Raw genomic sequence first — 13,479 nt, forward strand, 5'->3', positions numbered from 1 at the left:
CAGAAAAGGCTCCACAACTCCCAGCATATCCCAGCTTGCTGTGGAAGGTGCCCTAATACGAAGATGCAGGCAAGTGGTCTAATTTTACTTCTCACTGAGGTCCCTTAACACACACCACAATCTGGGCGGTGTTTATTTGGGAATTGAAAAAGCCACTGTGCTGTGCTGATCAGATTTAGGTTCTACTCCCCACTGACTGGATGACTTTGGGCCAGGCACAGACTCTCAACTTAATCTACCTGACAGGGTTGTTTGTGAGGATAAAATGGAGACGCAGATTAGAAAAGCCACCCTGGGGTCCTTCCAAGAGGAAAAAAGGTAAACATAAATTTAATAAAAACGTAATGTGCCAATCATCTGGAACAGATCCACTGAAATTACTCAGGACCAAGGCTGCAATCCTATAGTAATTTAGCCGAGAGTCGTATCCACCCGGGAGTACGTCCTCCCACTCCAGCATCCTCCCCCACCCCCGCGCCCCGAGCCAGCACTGCGTAAAGCCACCGCCACAGACGTCATAATGCGCGAAAGGCCCAGCAACGGGAGACCTGCAGACGAGGAAAGTTGGCTCGCTGAGAGCAACAGCGTCTCTCGCCGACTCAAAAAACAACAACGAGCCCCATCTAGGTCGAAAGCCGCAGCTGCCCCGCGGAATGCGCCGCCCGAAGCGCGCGGCTCCGCGGGGCTCTCCGCGCGCCCTCTATTGGCCGCCGGCGAGCACCGCCCCCACGTTTTCTGGGAAGCGCGGCCCCACGTTGGCCCGGCGCGCCCGCCACCGCCGCCGCCGCACTGCCCTGCCCCGAAGGCCCTGCTCGCGCGCGACTCCGCCCCAAGGGGCGGGGCCGCCGGCGCTGGATCTTCTCGCTCGCGTCAGGGCGTATTATGAGGAAGGCAAGCTCCGCCCCGTGGTGTGCAAGCTCGCACCCAATATAACGCTTCCCTTCGGAGCGCTGCTGATCAGGTGCCAGCGATTGGCGGAAGAGCGAGGCGAGCAGGGGCAAGCCGGGCGGAGGGGAGCCGAGAACGGCCGGCCGCTGAGAGCGCAGTTCCCGAGCCGGCGAGCCGATCCGGGCTCCCAGACGCGCCAGTGGCCTCGCCTCCGCCCCGCGCTCACTCTCTCCAGGGCGCGTTGCTTTGCTGGGCTCCCCTTTCGCATCCGAGTCCCTTGTTGCCCCCGTCCTCCGCCTTTCCCAGGGTGCGTGAGGAGGAAGCGGCGGCGGCGATGTACCCGCCAGGCTCCACTTGGAATATCTCCTTCGCGGGCTGCGGGTTCCTGGGGGTCTACCACGTCGGGGTCGCCAGCTGCCTCCAAGAGCATGCTCCTTTCTTGGTAGCCAACGCCAAGACCATTTATGGCGCCTCGGCCGGAGCCCTGACGGCGACAGCCCTCGTTACTGGAGCCTGCTTAGGTAAGGAGGGAAACCCGGGGAGATCTTCTCTTCTCCTTCGGCAGGGCTCGTGGCAATTCAGCATTCCCCTTTCAAGAGGGCCCGCTTCGGAATCGGGGCTCTCTGTCTTCGTAGCCCGAATGAGCATCCTGAGCTCAGAAACAGAGGACCTGTGGCTCCCCAGATGTGGCACTCTAGCTGTCATCCTCCCTGACCATTGGCCCTGCTGGCTGGGGCTGATGGGAGATGGAGTCCCGGAACTTCTGGAGGGCCATAGGTTCGCCATCCGTGTTGTAGCTGTCCCCTTTATTTAAGCAGGAGCTCCGTAGGCGATGTGCCCTCGAATCCCCTGGGTATGTGCTCTTTTAACAATGACACATGCACAACTCTGGAAAAAAACACAATTGCTAGATCGTTCACTCATTGGTGACTCGATTTTCTTACACCGAGTCAGACCACTAGTTTGTGCAGCCTATTACTGCATGCAAAGTGTATGTATACACCACTGCTATGTTTCGGTTGATTGACAGTATAGAAATGAAATAATAAACCTATTATTAAAACGCCTTTCCAGACATGTCATTAGTGTGTTACTTCAGTTTTGTACATGTGTCCTGAGGCAGTTGGGAATGGCTTGTATCCAGTGTATCTACTTAAAGTAGATTCACTGAAATGTATGGGACTTAATTTGCAGTAACATTGGGTGCATCCTTGTATGTGTATATTATGTATATTCACTACAAATGTGGTGGTAAGGGAAGCCCTTTATAGAAGTAGTGGGGGGAAATGAACAGATGATCTCTGCTTTGCCCCCCCATGCAAAAATTGACATGCTCAACTTCAATAATTTCCAATGAATCGCACTCGGAAAATATTCATGCATACAGTGTTTAGGCTTTGTGGAGCCAGAACTATTCTTTCTGCCTTAAGCTATATCTGAGGTGTCTTCGCTTTCAGTCTTAATGCATTATTTGCTGATCTCTCCTGGGGCCTAGAATACAATAAGGCTGCATGCCCTCCAAATTAGCTTATCTTCTATTTGTTTTCAAGCCCCTGACACACACTGCAAGGGAGCATAGAATGCAATAGGGACACTAATTGTTTTTAAAAAAACATATTTGGATTTGATTTCTTCTGCAATTTCTGATAAATGTCTCACTGTGTTTTTGTATATGTTTTTTAAAAAGGTGTCTGTAGCTGCAATTCTATGTGCTTAACTTTGAGTAAATATGCTTAGCATTGGGTTGCAAGAATCCAGGAAGGATTGTTAAAGTTTAGCTGAGGGGAAGAAAGATCTGGGTTGCTAACTTCCTGGATTAGTCAGGGGGTTCGACTAGATGACCTCTAATGTTATTCCAGGTCTTTGGGTTCCCCCACCCTGCCATGACTGTAAGGATTTTGTTGTACCTTTTAACAAAACTATTAGTAGAAGAAATATAGCAGGATGTAGCACCACATTTCTGTGCTGTCCAGCTAAATGTATATTACCCTTGCATTACTTATAGGTAAAAGAGCTATATGCTTTTGATGAATGGCAATCCTTTAAGTATCTAATCACAATACTGGGTGTTTTAATTTTTACCTTTGCTTTTTATGTGCAAACTTGTTCTTGAGTTGCAATCCTGTACAGTTTTCTCTGTGTAGTCACATCTGACTAACTTATTTATGAGTCAACAGAGAGAAGAGTGTGTTATTAATATGAAAATGTGATGTGACTCTGTCATTTTTTTAAAAATAACAAAAGGGTGGGTAGAATTAATTAGGAATTTAGCCCTTGCCACTCCACAGTTTTCTAAGGAATATAAGAAAATCATCACTTACCATTAATAGCAAAGCATAGAGAACTTCTGGCCCTTGGGCTACATATGGCCCCATGCAGTCTCCCCATCTAGCCTGTTGAAGTCTCCCTGACCCCTTCTTCAGTGACTCCACCCCAAGTCCTGCTCTCTTAGCCCCTTCTTATCTGTTATCTCCAAATCTATTATCTGCAATATTTTCAGATGTTCACTGTTAGCCTTAATTTCCTTCTCTGGAACAGCTGGAAGAAGGATCAGAAGCTTTTGCTTCCATTTGTAATTAGTCACAGTTTAGCATTATACTGAAACCAAAATAAACTCGTTTGACTTAAACATGTTTTATGAAATTGCCTTGTTCTAGTAACCAAGTTCAGAGATAATGCTAAACGGTGGTTAATTGAAAACGGAGGCAAAAGCATCCACTGTCCTCCAGAGGACTATGAGAAGAGCATGACATACAGCATTGTGTCAGGATGAGACCAACTAATGAATGCAGCAGTCTCATCAGACTAGTTTTGCAAGGAACTGGTGCAATATTTGTGCCTAACTCTGATCATTGTTTCAGAGTGAGTTTGTGCCTCTGTTTTTAAGGGAGGGGGAATCTAAGGAATGTCAAACACCTTTGTGGAGAACTTGTACAGCTATACCTTTAGGAAGAGAACCCCACTGCTCTGTAACTGCATTTGTAGGCAGTGTTTTCTCCCTTGTTAGAATATGTACATTTGCACTCCTTCCCCCATCTGCCCCGGTCACAGCTATGTTTTGGGATGACAGCTAGTGCTAGTTTCTTTCTCCAGTGCAGTTCTGATGAATGTGGTTTACAGGTAAATGTTGATAGTAGCTGTCGCTACTTCATCCCCTTACCGTCTCCATTTTATCCTCAGGACAACCTTGTGAGGTAGGTAGGGCTGAAAGTCAGTGACTGGCCCAAAGGTGTCCAGTGAGCTTCACAGAGGAGTGGGGACTAGAACCCAGGGCTTCCAAGTCGTACTGCAGCATTCTAGCTACCCAGTCACACTGGCTTTGAGGAAGTCACTGTTATCTGTCAATGGCCATGGCTAATAAAAAGGCTGCTGCCAGAGTATTAAGTGCTGCTTGTACAAGCCGCTCCTGCTCAGAGTCAAGATGATCTTGCTCTGCATTTTAGGATGATGGATGGTGTGCAGCTCCTGAAAGCGTGAAGCTCTGAAACCATGATTGCATTAGCAGCTGTTAGCAATTTAGTTTAACAGGTAAACAAGAAAGGTGCTGGGGCTCATGTTATCTGGGACTGAAGAGTGGGGCCCAATGTGAATTGTGTAGGCTGTGCAAAGAGGGGAAACTGTCATTATGTTCTGACTTTTCACATATTCCAGAACTGTGCTCAGGTGCTAAGTGGGCACAGAGCTGAGCTTTGACTTGAACCAGATTAGAAGAACCAAGTTGGAAGATTCCCTGGCTGCATCATTTTGCTAACAAAGAAGCAGAAGAAGCTACACCTAGTAACTCTCTCTTTCAAGGCATTCAAGACAAGCTGGTGGGGGCCAGGGAAATCAGGGAAGGAGATAGCAACAAAAATATGTTGCATAAGTGTTTAATGCAAATGACAATGAAAGTCGCTGTCATTTCACATATTAGATGTCAGCTAGCACCTGACACTGTCCAGAACTGGCTCATTAGTGAGTTTTTCTGTATTTATATGTACTTGTAAATTTGATTTTCGCATTTATACTGCATAGTCTAATTAGTATGTGTATTAGTATGTATGAGTAGAAATCATAGACGTATATAATACAGTTATAACTGACAGTTGTGCAGATTGAAGTTACCTCTTGCAAACATTTCTTTTTCTTCTGTGCCTGTCTCCCAAGCACCCTTCAGGGGTGGCAAGCCCTCCTGAAGAGTGAGGACTGTGTTGTATGGGTTGTGGTATGCGCCCTCCTGCCTCATAGTATCATAAAACAGTAGAGTTGGAGTTGGAAGGGGCCATGTAGGCCATCGGGTCCAACCCCCTGCTGCTACAGGTCACCAGTTTACACCACTGCACTCAGATGATGGTCTTCAAATTTGATCATCATTCCTTGTACTTCCTCGTCTAAATCCTTAATAAAGATGCTGAATAGCGCTGGGCCTAGGACTGAACCCTGCAGCACCCCACCAGTTCCCTTTCTCTAGTTTGTGAAGGTGCCATTGAAGAGCACGCTTTGTGTCCGATTTAGAAGCCAATTTTGGATCCACCTAATAGTTTTTCTAGTCTACTTCTTGATAATTTACTTATCAGCACGGGGCTATGTTGAAAAGCAACACTGGGCTATGTTGAAAGCTTTGCTAAAGTTGAGGTAGATTTGTCTGAAGTGTTTCCACTGTTCGTTTGGGAGGTTACCCAGTCAAAAAATGAGATTAAATTAGTCTGACTTTACTCTCTCTCAAGGATAGGCTGAAGGGATAGGCTATCTCTTGCTCATGTAGCTATAACTGTTTGCAACCCACAACACTGAGCATGTGGAAATGGGCCTGAGAAGCATATTACGTGCCTTCAGCTGAGACCTCTCCCTAGTCCAGGGGTCTGCAACCTTTAACACTCAACGAGCCATTTGGACCCGTTTCCCACAGAAAAGAAAACGCCGGGAGCCGCAAAACTCTTTGATCTCTAAAATGAAAATAACACTGCATATATCATTTTTTACCTTTGCTATGTATAAAAAAGCTATAGTGTGTTGCATTTATGAAACAGATTGGGGGCTGTGCTGTGCCGGCGTGGGTCACAGATCGGGGGCTGTGAGGTGTATTTTGAGCGACGGAGCTGCAGCAGAGGGATTCAAGAGTCACATGCAGCTCCAGAGCTGCGGGTTGCCAACCCCTGCCCTAGCCAAACCCTACTGCACACAATGCTTTTCTTATAAGCTGTGTTGTATGCGGCATCAGGTACATGTTAGTTGGGAAGCAGTGTGTTGTAGGCTTGTTGAGTAGATGCCTTTAGCAGTATCACTTGAATGAAGTCATAAGAACAAAAGAAGATCAGACGGAGGTATCATCTAGTCCAGCACTCTCTTCACACAGTGACCATGTGATTGGAAATGCTATCTGTTAGGTATGCAGGGCCTGCTAAATAGGCAAAGCTGAGGAATGTCAGTGTGCAGAAGTACAGGGGTATGAAGAGGTGGGGTTCAGATTCGTAGGTACTGGGAAACATTTTGGGACAAGTTGGACATGTACAAGAGGGATGGGCTTCGTTTCGAACAGGCTTCCATTAGAACTGGCACAAAACACAAAAAACATGGCAGAGCAGCTTTTAAACTGCACTCTGTGGGAGAGCCGATAGGAACTGGGAAGTATCTAGTCTGTGTAAAATCATCCCTAGGGGATGAAGTTGAAAAAGCTTTGGCCAGAATGCAGGAAGGAAATAAGCTGTGAGCATTTCCGGAAATATGATAGCCAGTCAAAGACGCCTAAGTGCCAGAACAGACGTGCAAGAGACATATGGGGAAGGACTCTGTGTATAGGTGTTGCAGTGCAAATGCGAGAAGCCTCTGAATGGGAGAGTTGGAGTGCCTGGTTTTAAAGGAGAACCTCTAGTGGGCCTTACAGAAAACTGGTGGAATGGAGAGAACCAGTGTGATATAAGCACTACAGGGGGGGATAGGAAAGCCATCCTGGAGGAGGTGTTGCTTAGCAGATTAAAGAGGGCATAATGCCCAGCAGACTTGGAAACGTAAAAGGCCCAGAATCCTCCACAGAGACCCTGGGAGTGGCCCTCCTTGCTCCAAAACTAATTTAGTACTAGGAATGTGTTACTGTGCCACAGACCAGAATGCTCAGGTTGATCTTAAGATAGAAGCCTCTAAATGAGGAAATATAACCCCCTCTACCCACACTTTGAGTGCATAAATATAGTTCTTATGCTCTCATTCATGTTATTCTGATAGAGATACTGATACTCATGCCTACAACGGTGCAGTCTTTCCCCACTAGCAAGTATCTAATACTGCATTTAGAGTATATTTTGTGAGAGCAGTGAACAGTTCCACAAAAGAGTGAAATACCCTAGAGCATGGAAGAGCATGAAGTATTGTAGGCCATGGAAGTGACCAGAGGGCAGGCAGTCTTGGACTGAATCCTGTCAGGTTGCCCAGGACTAGTACAAAGTATAAATGCCATTAAAAACTCCATTCCAAGAGCCCACATCTTAATCTTAATAGCAAACAAGTTAATCTCTTATGCAAATTGACAAGTACAGCTCCAAGGTACAGCTGAGTAAGTTATATTAAATGTATTGGTGATAAAAATGGGAATTTTCTTGTACTTTGTTCCCTGATCATTCATTTGAAAGATTCCTTTAAATTTCTTTGTTGATTAAGGCTGTAATCCTATACTTTCATCTGAGAATAAGTGCTGTTAAACCTACATGTCAGTAGATATTCATTTATTTTCATAAAATGTCTATACCATTTTTCGCTAAAACAACGCCAAACACCCCAAGCCAGTTTGATGAGACATAATGAAACCACGCATTTAAACAATAAAGCAGCAATAAAACAATACCGTATCTCATTAGGATAACCAGGGGTAGCGGGCAGTGCTAACATCAAGGAGTTGCCTAGGCAAAGAAATGTATCTTCATTTGTTGAGCTTTTCCACACTGGGATCCTCATTGGAGAGATCGTTCCATGTGTTGGACACCACAGTGGAGAGGAACATCTGTTCCGCTTCACAGCTGAAGAAACGTCAGTATGATAAACAAGGCCTCTCCCTCAGACTGTAGAGAATTGGGGCGGGGGGGGGGTGAGAGGATATGGAAAGGGCAGGCTTCAGATCCTCTGGTCCTGAGCTCTTCAGGGCCTTGAACATGGCTTGGGAATGAATTGGCAGGCAGGTAGCTTTCAGCACAGGAGTCATATGTGTATGGCACAAACCTCCACTGAGCAACTTAGTTTCTATGAATTCTGCCCAAGCAGCAGCTTCCAAACCAATTTCAAGGGCAGTCCCACATAAAGGATGTTGTAGTTGCCCAGTCTTGTATAGGAGTGTGCTACAAATTAGCTTGGGTCTATAGGAACAGTTCGCAGCTTGATGCACTAGTAGCCTGATAATCGCTACTTGTTCCTTGCTCAGTTTATGTAGCACTACTTACACTCAGAGGGGTGTGTGTATGTGTCCATCCATCCATGTGTACTGTGTAGGTTCTAGACCTAACACTAGGCATGTTTTCAAAAGCACATGGCACCTGAAACCTCAGAATTTACCCTGCAATCTAAAATAAGGATATAAATTTGAATGGAAAGAGGAGGAGGAGAGTAGGAATCCAGGTTTATCCTAAAGTCGTGGCCAGGGTGACTTATTTTATATTGTTAATTTGTTTTATATTTTTAATGTATTATATTTTAATTTATGTTGTGAGCCGCCCCAAGGCTTCGGCGAATGGGGCGGCATAGAAATGTTTTAAATAAATAAATAAAACCCCAAAAATGTAAACCATGAAAGTGAGTGATACTGATGTGTACTGGGACACTTCCTTTCATTCATTTACTAAGTTAAACATATGGGTAGAAGGCACAATTAGACTTACCGGCTATGGATATACTCTTGAAATACTTTAAAGATGAAGCTATATGCCTCTGCGCTCCAGTCAAACTGTTGGTTTTATCTATTCAAGTTGTTTAATAATGATTCATAGAAGAGCATTAATAATTAAGGTGAAGAACAGATGTCTCTTAAAGCAAATGGAGACAACTTCCAGTTCTCTCTATCGCTGTATATGCATTTTGCTTAAGCCGTAACACGTGACTTTTTCTTCAAGAAGGTATGCCTTTTTCCTTAATGTTTACATGTGCAGAAATGCCCTGGATGTTGATGTCAAAGCTCATCGGTATGTGAATAGATTTTTTCCAGCCAAATCTTGGCTTGAAAATCCACATGAGGTGTGTTAGAAGGACATTTCAAAACTACTTTCCATACGTATGCTTTTGTGGGGGAAAAACAATCATATTGAACTTGACTTTTATAAAGCTTTCTTTTTTACCACTCACAGCTTCTCCCATTGGGTGGAAAGGGTTTTTTTTTTTTTTTGGGTAGAGTTAGTTTACTCAGTCTACAGCTTGTAAATGCCAATTTAAAAAAATCAAACTTCTGCATCAGTAAAACAAATAGCTGTTTCCTCCCCTTTAGGGGAAAATCTGGAAGTTATTCAGAATTCTTTAAAGGTGAATTGCTGTAGGATGGCCAGCATTGCTAATTAAGGCCTCTAGGAGCAGCAAATACCAAAGGCTATCCTTTGAATTCTTTTTCAGAATCCCTCAATTTCCTCCCTGGGACTGACTTCTCATTGCTACTCATGTTTAGGCCTGTCTTCTGCTCATGGAAGGGAAGGGCAGGAAAACCTGTCTAGCTTTTGAATGCCATGTCCATGGTTAATGGTATAATTTAGAGTCAAATGCAGATCTCAAAAAACTGGAGGATATTTGTGTTGCGCACTGTTGAATCTCTGGAAAGGCAGCAAGCACACTTTCTGTGGCACACTTTGCTCTTCAAAGTAACTATTTCACAATACTCTTCTCCCCTTGCCATGTGTAAACTAAGTCACATGGTCTGTAGGATAAGGTCCTCACTTTGTTTCTTGCCTACCTGTGAACGTTCTTGGTGTCTGTTGTTTTCTTTCTTTAAAAAGGGGACTGGAGGAATGGCTGGGTGAAAGATGCCCATTTTGGCATCATAACTTTTTATTCCAGTCAAGTGCTTCTGCAGGCAATGCTGAAAACAGGATGCTCTGAGATCATCAGATAGTCACATTTTCTCAGCTCACTCAGAAGGAAATGAATCTTCGGATTTTGTGCACTTCACCCAGTTTGGATGTTGAACACATGGCTTTAGAGTCGCATACCTTGCAATAGATGTAGGCTGCTTGTAACTTACCTGGATGGTAACTTACCATCAATCCACGGGTACTGAGGGATCGTGGGAGCTGTAGTCTGAATCATCTGAAGGTCAGAAGCCTTCATTAAAAAAGAGGTGATTTCTTTGCAACCAACCAAATGATTTATCAGACCTAGGAAAGATGTATTCCTGCAGCCAGTGTCTTCCTCATATGTTCGCCTATTTGAGGGGGAAGCACTTTATTTGCTTATGTCTAAGCGCTGAACTAGCTGTGACAGAAGATCCTAACTTCATTCATAATTTAAAAATCATTGCTGAGAACTCAAATTTCAGTTGAAGCATCCTTGCTATAACAAAAGTTGTCTCACACCCCTCTGCTATTAACAAAATTTAATCCCCCACTCCATCTGCTAGGACTGTTGTTAGTCCCACTGGGGAAATAACAACAGCCCTATTCTGCTGCCTATATTTCACTCTCCAGCAAGGCTATGCTAGCACCTTCAGGTGGAGCAGGGAAGAAGTAATGTAGTTACCAACATGTAAGTGACAGTGAAGGAGAAGATTCAGTACCCTTTGCCACAGTGCAGCCACACTGATCAAAATTGGAATGCTCAGCAACTGCCTTGGGGGGGGTGGATTACAGATGTCTTTCACTGTCTGCACGGTACTGCAAGTAAAACATTTGTTTGTTTTTATGGGAATGAGTGCCTCATCTGGATCCCAGGCTCTTGGTGGGAACACAATGCTTTCTGGCTTCCCTCACCATGAAATTGGCTTTCTGTGTTTGCTTTTCCAAGTAAAGTTCAGCCTGGTCCCCATTTTAGATGGCATTGTTCCTTATTCTAGAAAATAATCCTCTCATCTCCTGAACTTGTAAGGTCAAAAATAATTTCTTGTTTGCAGATCCAATCTAACATATCTAGTTAGGATCATGAACACCATCGAGCAGAGATGGGCAGCTTGTAACCCTGCAGAAGTTTTGGCCTAAAACTCCTATCATTCCTAGGTAGTAGTGAAGGGTGATGGGAGTTGTACGCCAGAAGAAGTGGAGTTTAGTTGTAGGTCACAAGCATTTGGAAGGCTCACTCCCTTTAAAGTGTTGAAAGGATTTCATGTAGATTACCTACATGAATCTTTATTACAATCTTGTAAGGTAGGTTGCTGCCGCCTCCATATCAGTAGATTTGTAACAGTCTACTGTTTTGAGTTGCCCAGAAAGAGAATCTGTTCTTCTCCCATGGTGTATGGACTGTAAAGGGATTATTTTTACAGACTTCATGGTTCATGGCATGGGGCTAGAGGGCGTGCTGCTGTACATGTGTGTACTGACACTCATCAGTGTCCCTTCTGCGGTGCTCTCAGCCTCTTTCCAGCAACCTGACAATTCACTTGCAAACCCATGATAATATGTAGTTCCTAAGAATCGCTTTCATGTACCAGCTCAAGTGTTCTTTGAGGAAGAGGCAAGAAGCAGCATTTACTACCACCTGAAATGGTCATTAACAAGAAGTTATTTGAGGGAATCTCTAGCCTTCTGAGGCATCAGTAATCTTTTGGCACAGTCAGCAAAAGTATTAAAGCATGTAAGGACAGCCTTAGTAGTGAGAATCCATGCACATATACCCTTTTCATTCTGCAGCAGAGTAGGTTGCATATTTGTTTGGTGTGATAAAGATGTTTGACATTCCAGAGAGGTTTGCTTAAGAGGATACAGGGAGGGTTTTATTAGTATCTTCCTTAAGACCTTTTGTTCCAGTCTTGATCCAGGACTCGGTGCTGGCTACTCTATGATCAGGTCTATATCACTGGGTGATAAGACTGCAAGTTTCCATGACTGCAAGACAAGAAAGAGCAAGACTTGACAGGAGAACCTCTTGGAAAGATGGTTGTCAGCACTGCTTTTTCTTCTGGTTACCTGAGGCTAACAGCCAGTTACTGTCCCCTTCTTAAAGGGATATTCTTACCACTTTTAAGGAACTCTTAGAAACTTGCAGTGCAATTCAAGTACACTTACAAATGTCCCATTGAGCTCAGTAGGGTCTAATAATAGTGTTTAAGGAGGATAAGGCTATTGTTGGGTACTGGTCATGATGGGTGTATCAGAGGCAGTATGCCTCTGCTTGCTTAAGGTAAAAAACAGCACCTTGAAAGGCTTGGAAACAAGCTGATCGCCAGTGCAGATTAACAAAATAGTCCATACACCCTGGGTCTCCTCCACCTGAAAGCCAGGCTGTTTCATTTTGAACCGTTTGGAAGTTTTTAAATGTTTCGGAGGCAGCCTGCATAAATTAAGTGGAGAAGTTGACAAGATGTATTTTGTGGCGGTCACAAAAATAGGTCATGTATGAAGAACTGCAGCTCTGGTCACGGGTGTTATCTGCGTGTCTCAAAGTTATGCCAGTCCATGCACATGGCTAAAGCTGTCGCATCCTGCTGATGATACAATGCTGCAGAGTGTTGACCAGCCACTCCCAGGGGTCCATGTGTAAGCTGAGAAGTTTGAGACAAGACGGAACCCTGGAAATGTGCAGGACAGTTCCTTTGAGAAAGTACAGTGATCTTCCACAGCCAGCTTCTGAATCCTTCCCACAAGGTAGTAGTAGAGCCTTTGCAGAGCAGCGCTTCCTATTTCCCCAACCAGCAAGAAGGATATTGTGTAATCCTTGAGAAACATACTCCTATATATCTAAATGTCTAAATTTGGTTTCTGGCTAGAATTTGCTCTAAGTAGTTCCTTTCTCAAGAACACCTATAGACCACTGTTTGTTCAATCAGCTAGCTAATTGATTTGATTTATTTTTATTGGTTATATATTGTGTTATTATATTATAGTGTGATACTGATTGTTTTATTGGACTTTGATTTTAATTGTTGTAAGTCGTCCTGAGATGTTCTACATAAAGGACGGCATATAAAAGTTTTAAACAAGAACAATACCAGCAGCAGCAGCAAGAGGACATTAGAAGCTTGTCTGCAGTTTGCTAGTAAAGCGCAAGAGAAGGTTTCTTCTTAATCTGCAAGTTGGCGGTTTGTCTTGAAGAATAACAGGGTGCATTATCAATCAAGATGGGGTTTACTAGCCTTCCTCAGCAGGCATTACATGCAGAAAACATGGCAATAGGAATTACCAGTTGCCTTGTCACAAGTTTTTCCTAGTACTTGTCTGAGAACAGTGTTGTTTACAGTACATCATGTTATGAAGGGCTGTTACAAGCGGTCTTCCTAATCAAAGGAGGTGGTCACATGATCGCAGAAGAGAGCAGTTGACATTTGTTATTTGCTGATCTCCTTTTGGAGCCCTCGTGTATCGCGAGCAAGTGAGCTGCAGGTTAAGACTTTTGCCTTTGTTCATTATGTAAGTGTGTTGAGTCATACCTTGGGCTGATTCTTGTTTTTAGCAGGAAATGTGAACTTCTTTTGCTAAATGGTAGATTGGGGAACAGAAG

The 13,479-nt window shown here is 44.3% G+C and overlaps 1 protein-coding gene across 1 annotated transcript in view; it reads left to right on the forward strand.

Moving 5' to 3' along the window:
- Positions 1 to 936: 936 nt before the first annotated feature.
- The window catches only part of PNPLA2 (patatin like phospholipase domain containing 2), a 54,254-nt gene continuing 41,711 nt past the window's right edge, over positions 937 to 13,479 (forward strand). Inside the window, exon 1 of the mRNA XM_044425543.1 lies at positions 937 to 1,409. Within this exon, the coding sequence (XP_044281478.1) occupies positions 1,223 to 1,409 (187 nt within the window). The 5' untranslated portion in view covers positions 937 to 1,222. The remainder of the gene's footprint in view (positions 1,410 to 13,479) is intronic.

This window comes from Varanus komodoensis, unplaced genomic scaffold, assembly GCF_004798865.1.
Source record: "Varanus komodoensis strain SLA01 unplaced genomic scaffold, ASM479886v1 scaffold16, whole genome shotgun sequence".
Taxonomy (NCBI): Eukaryota; Metazoa; Chordata; class Lepidosauria; order Squamata; family Varanidae; genus Varanus; species Varanus komodoensis.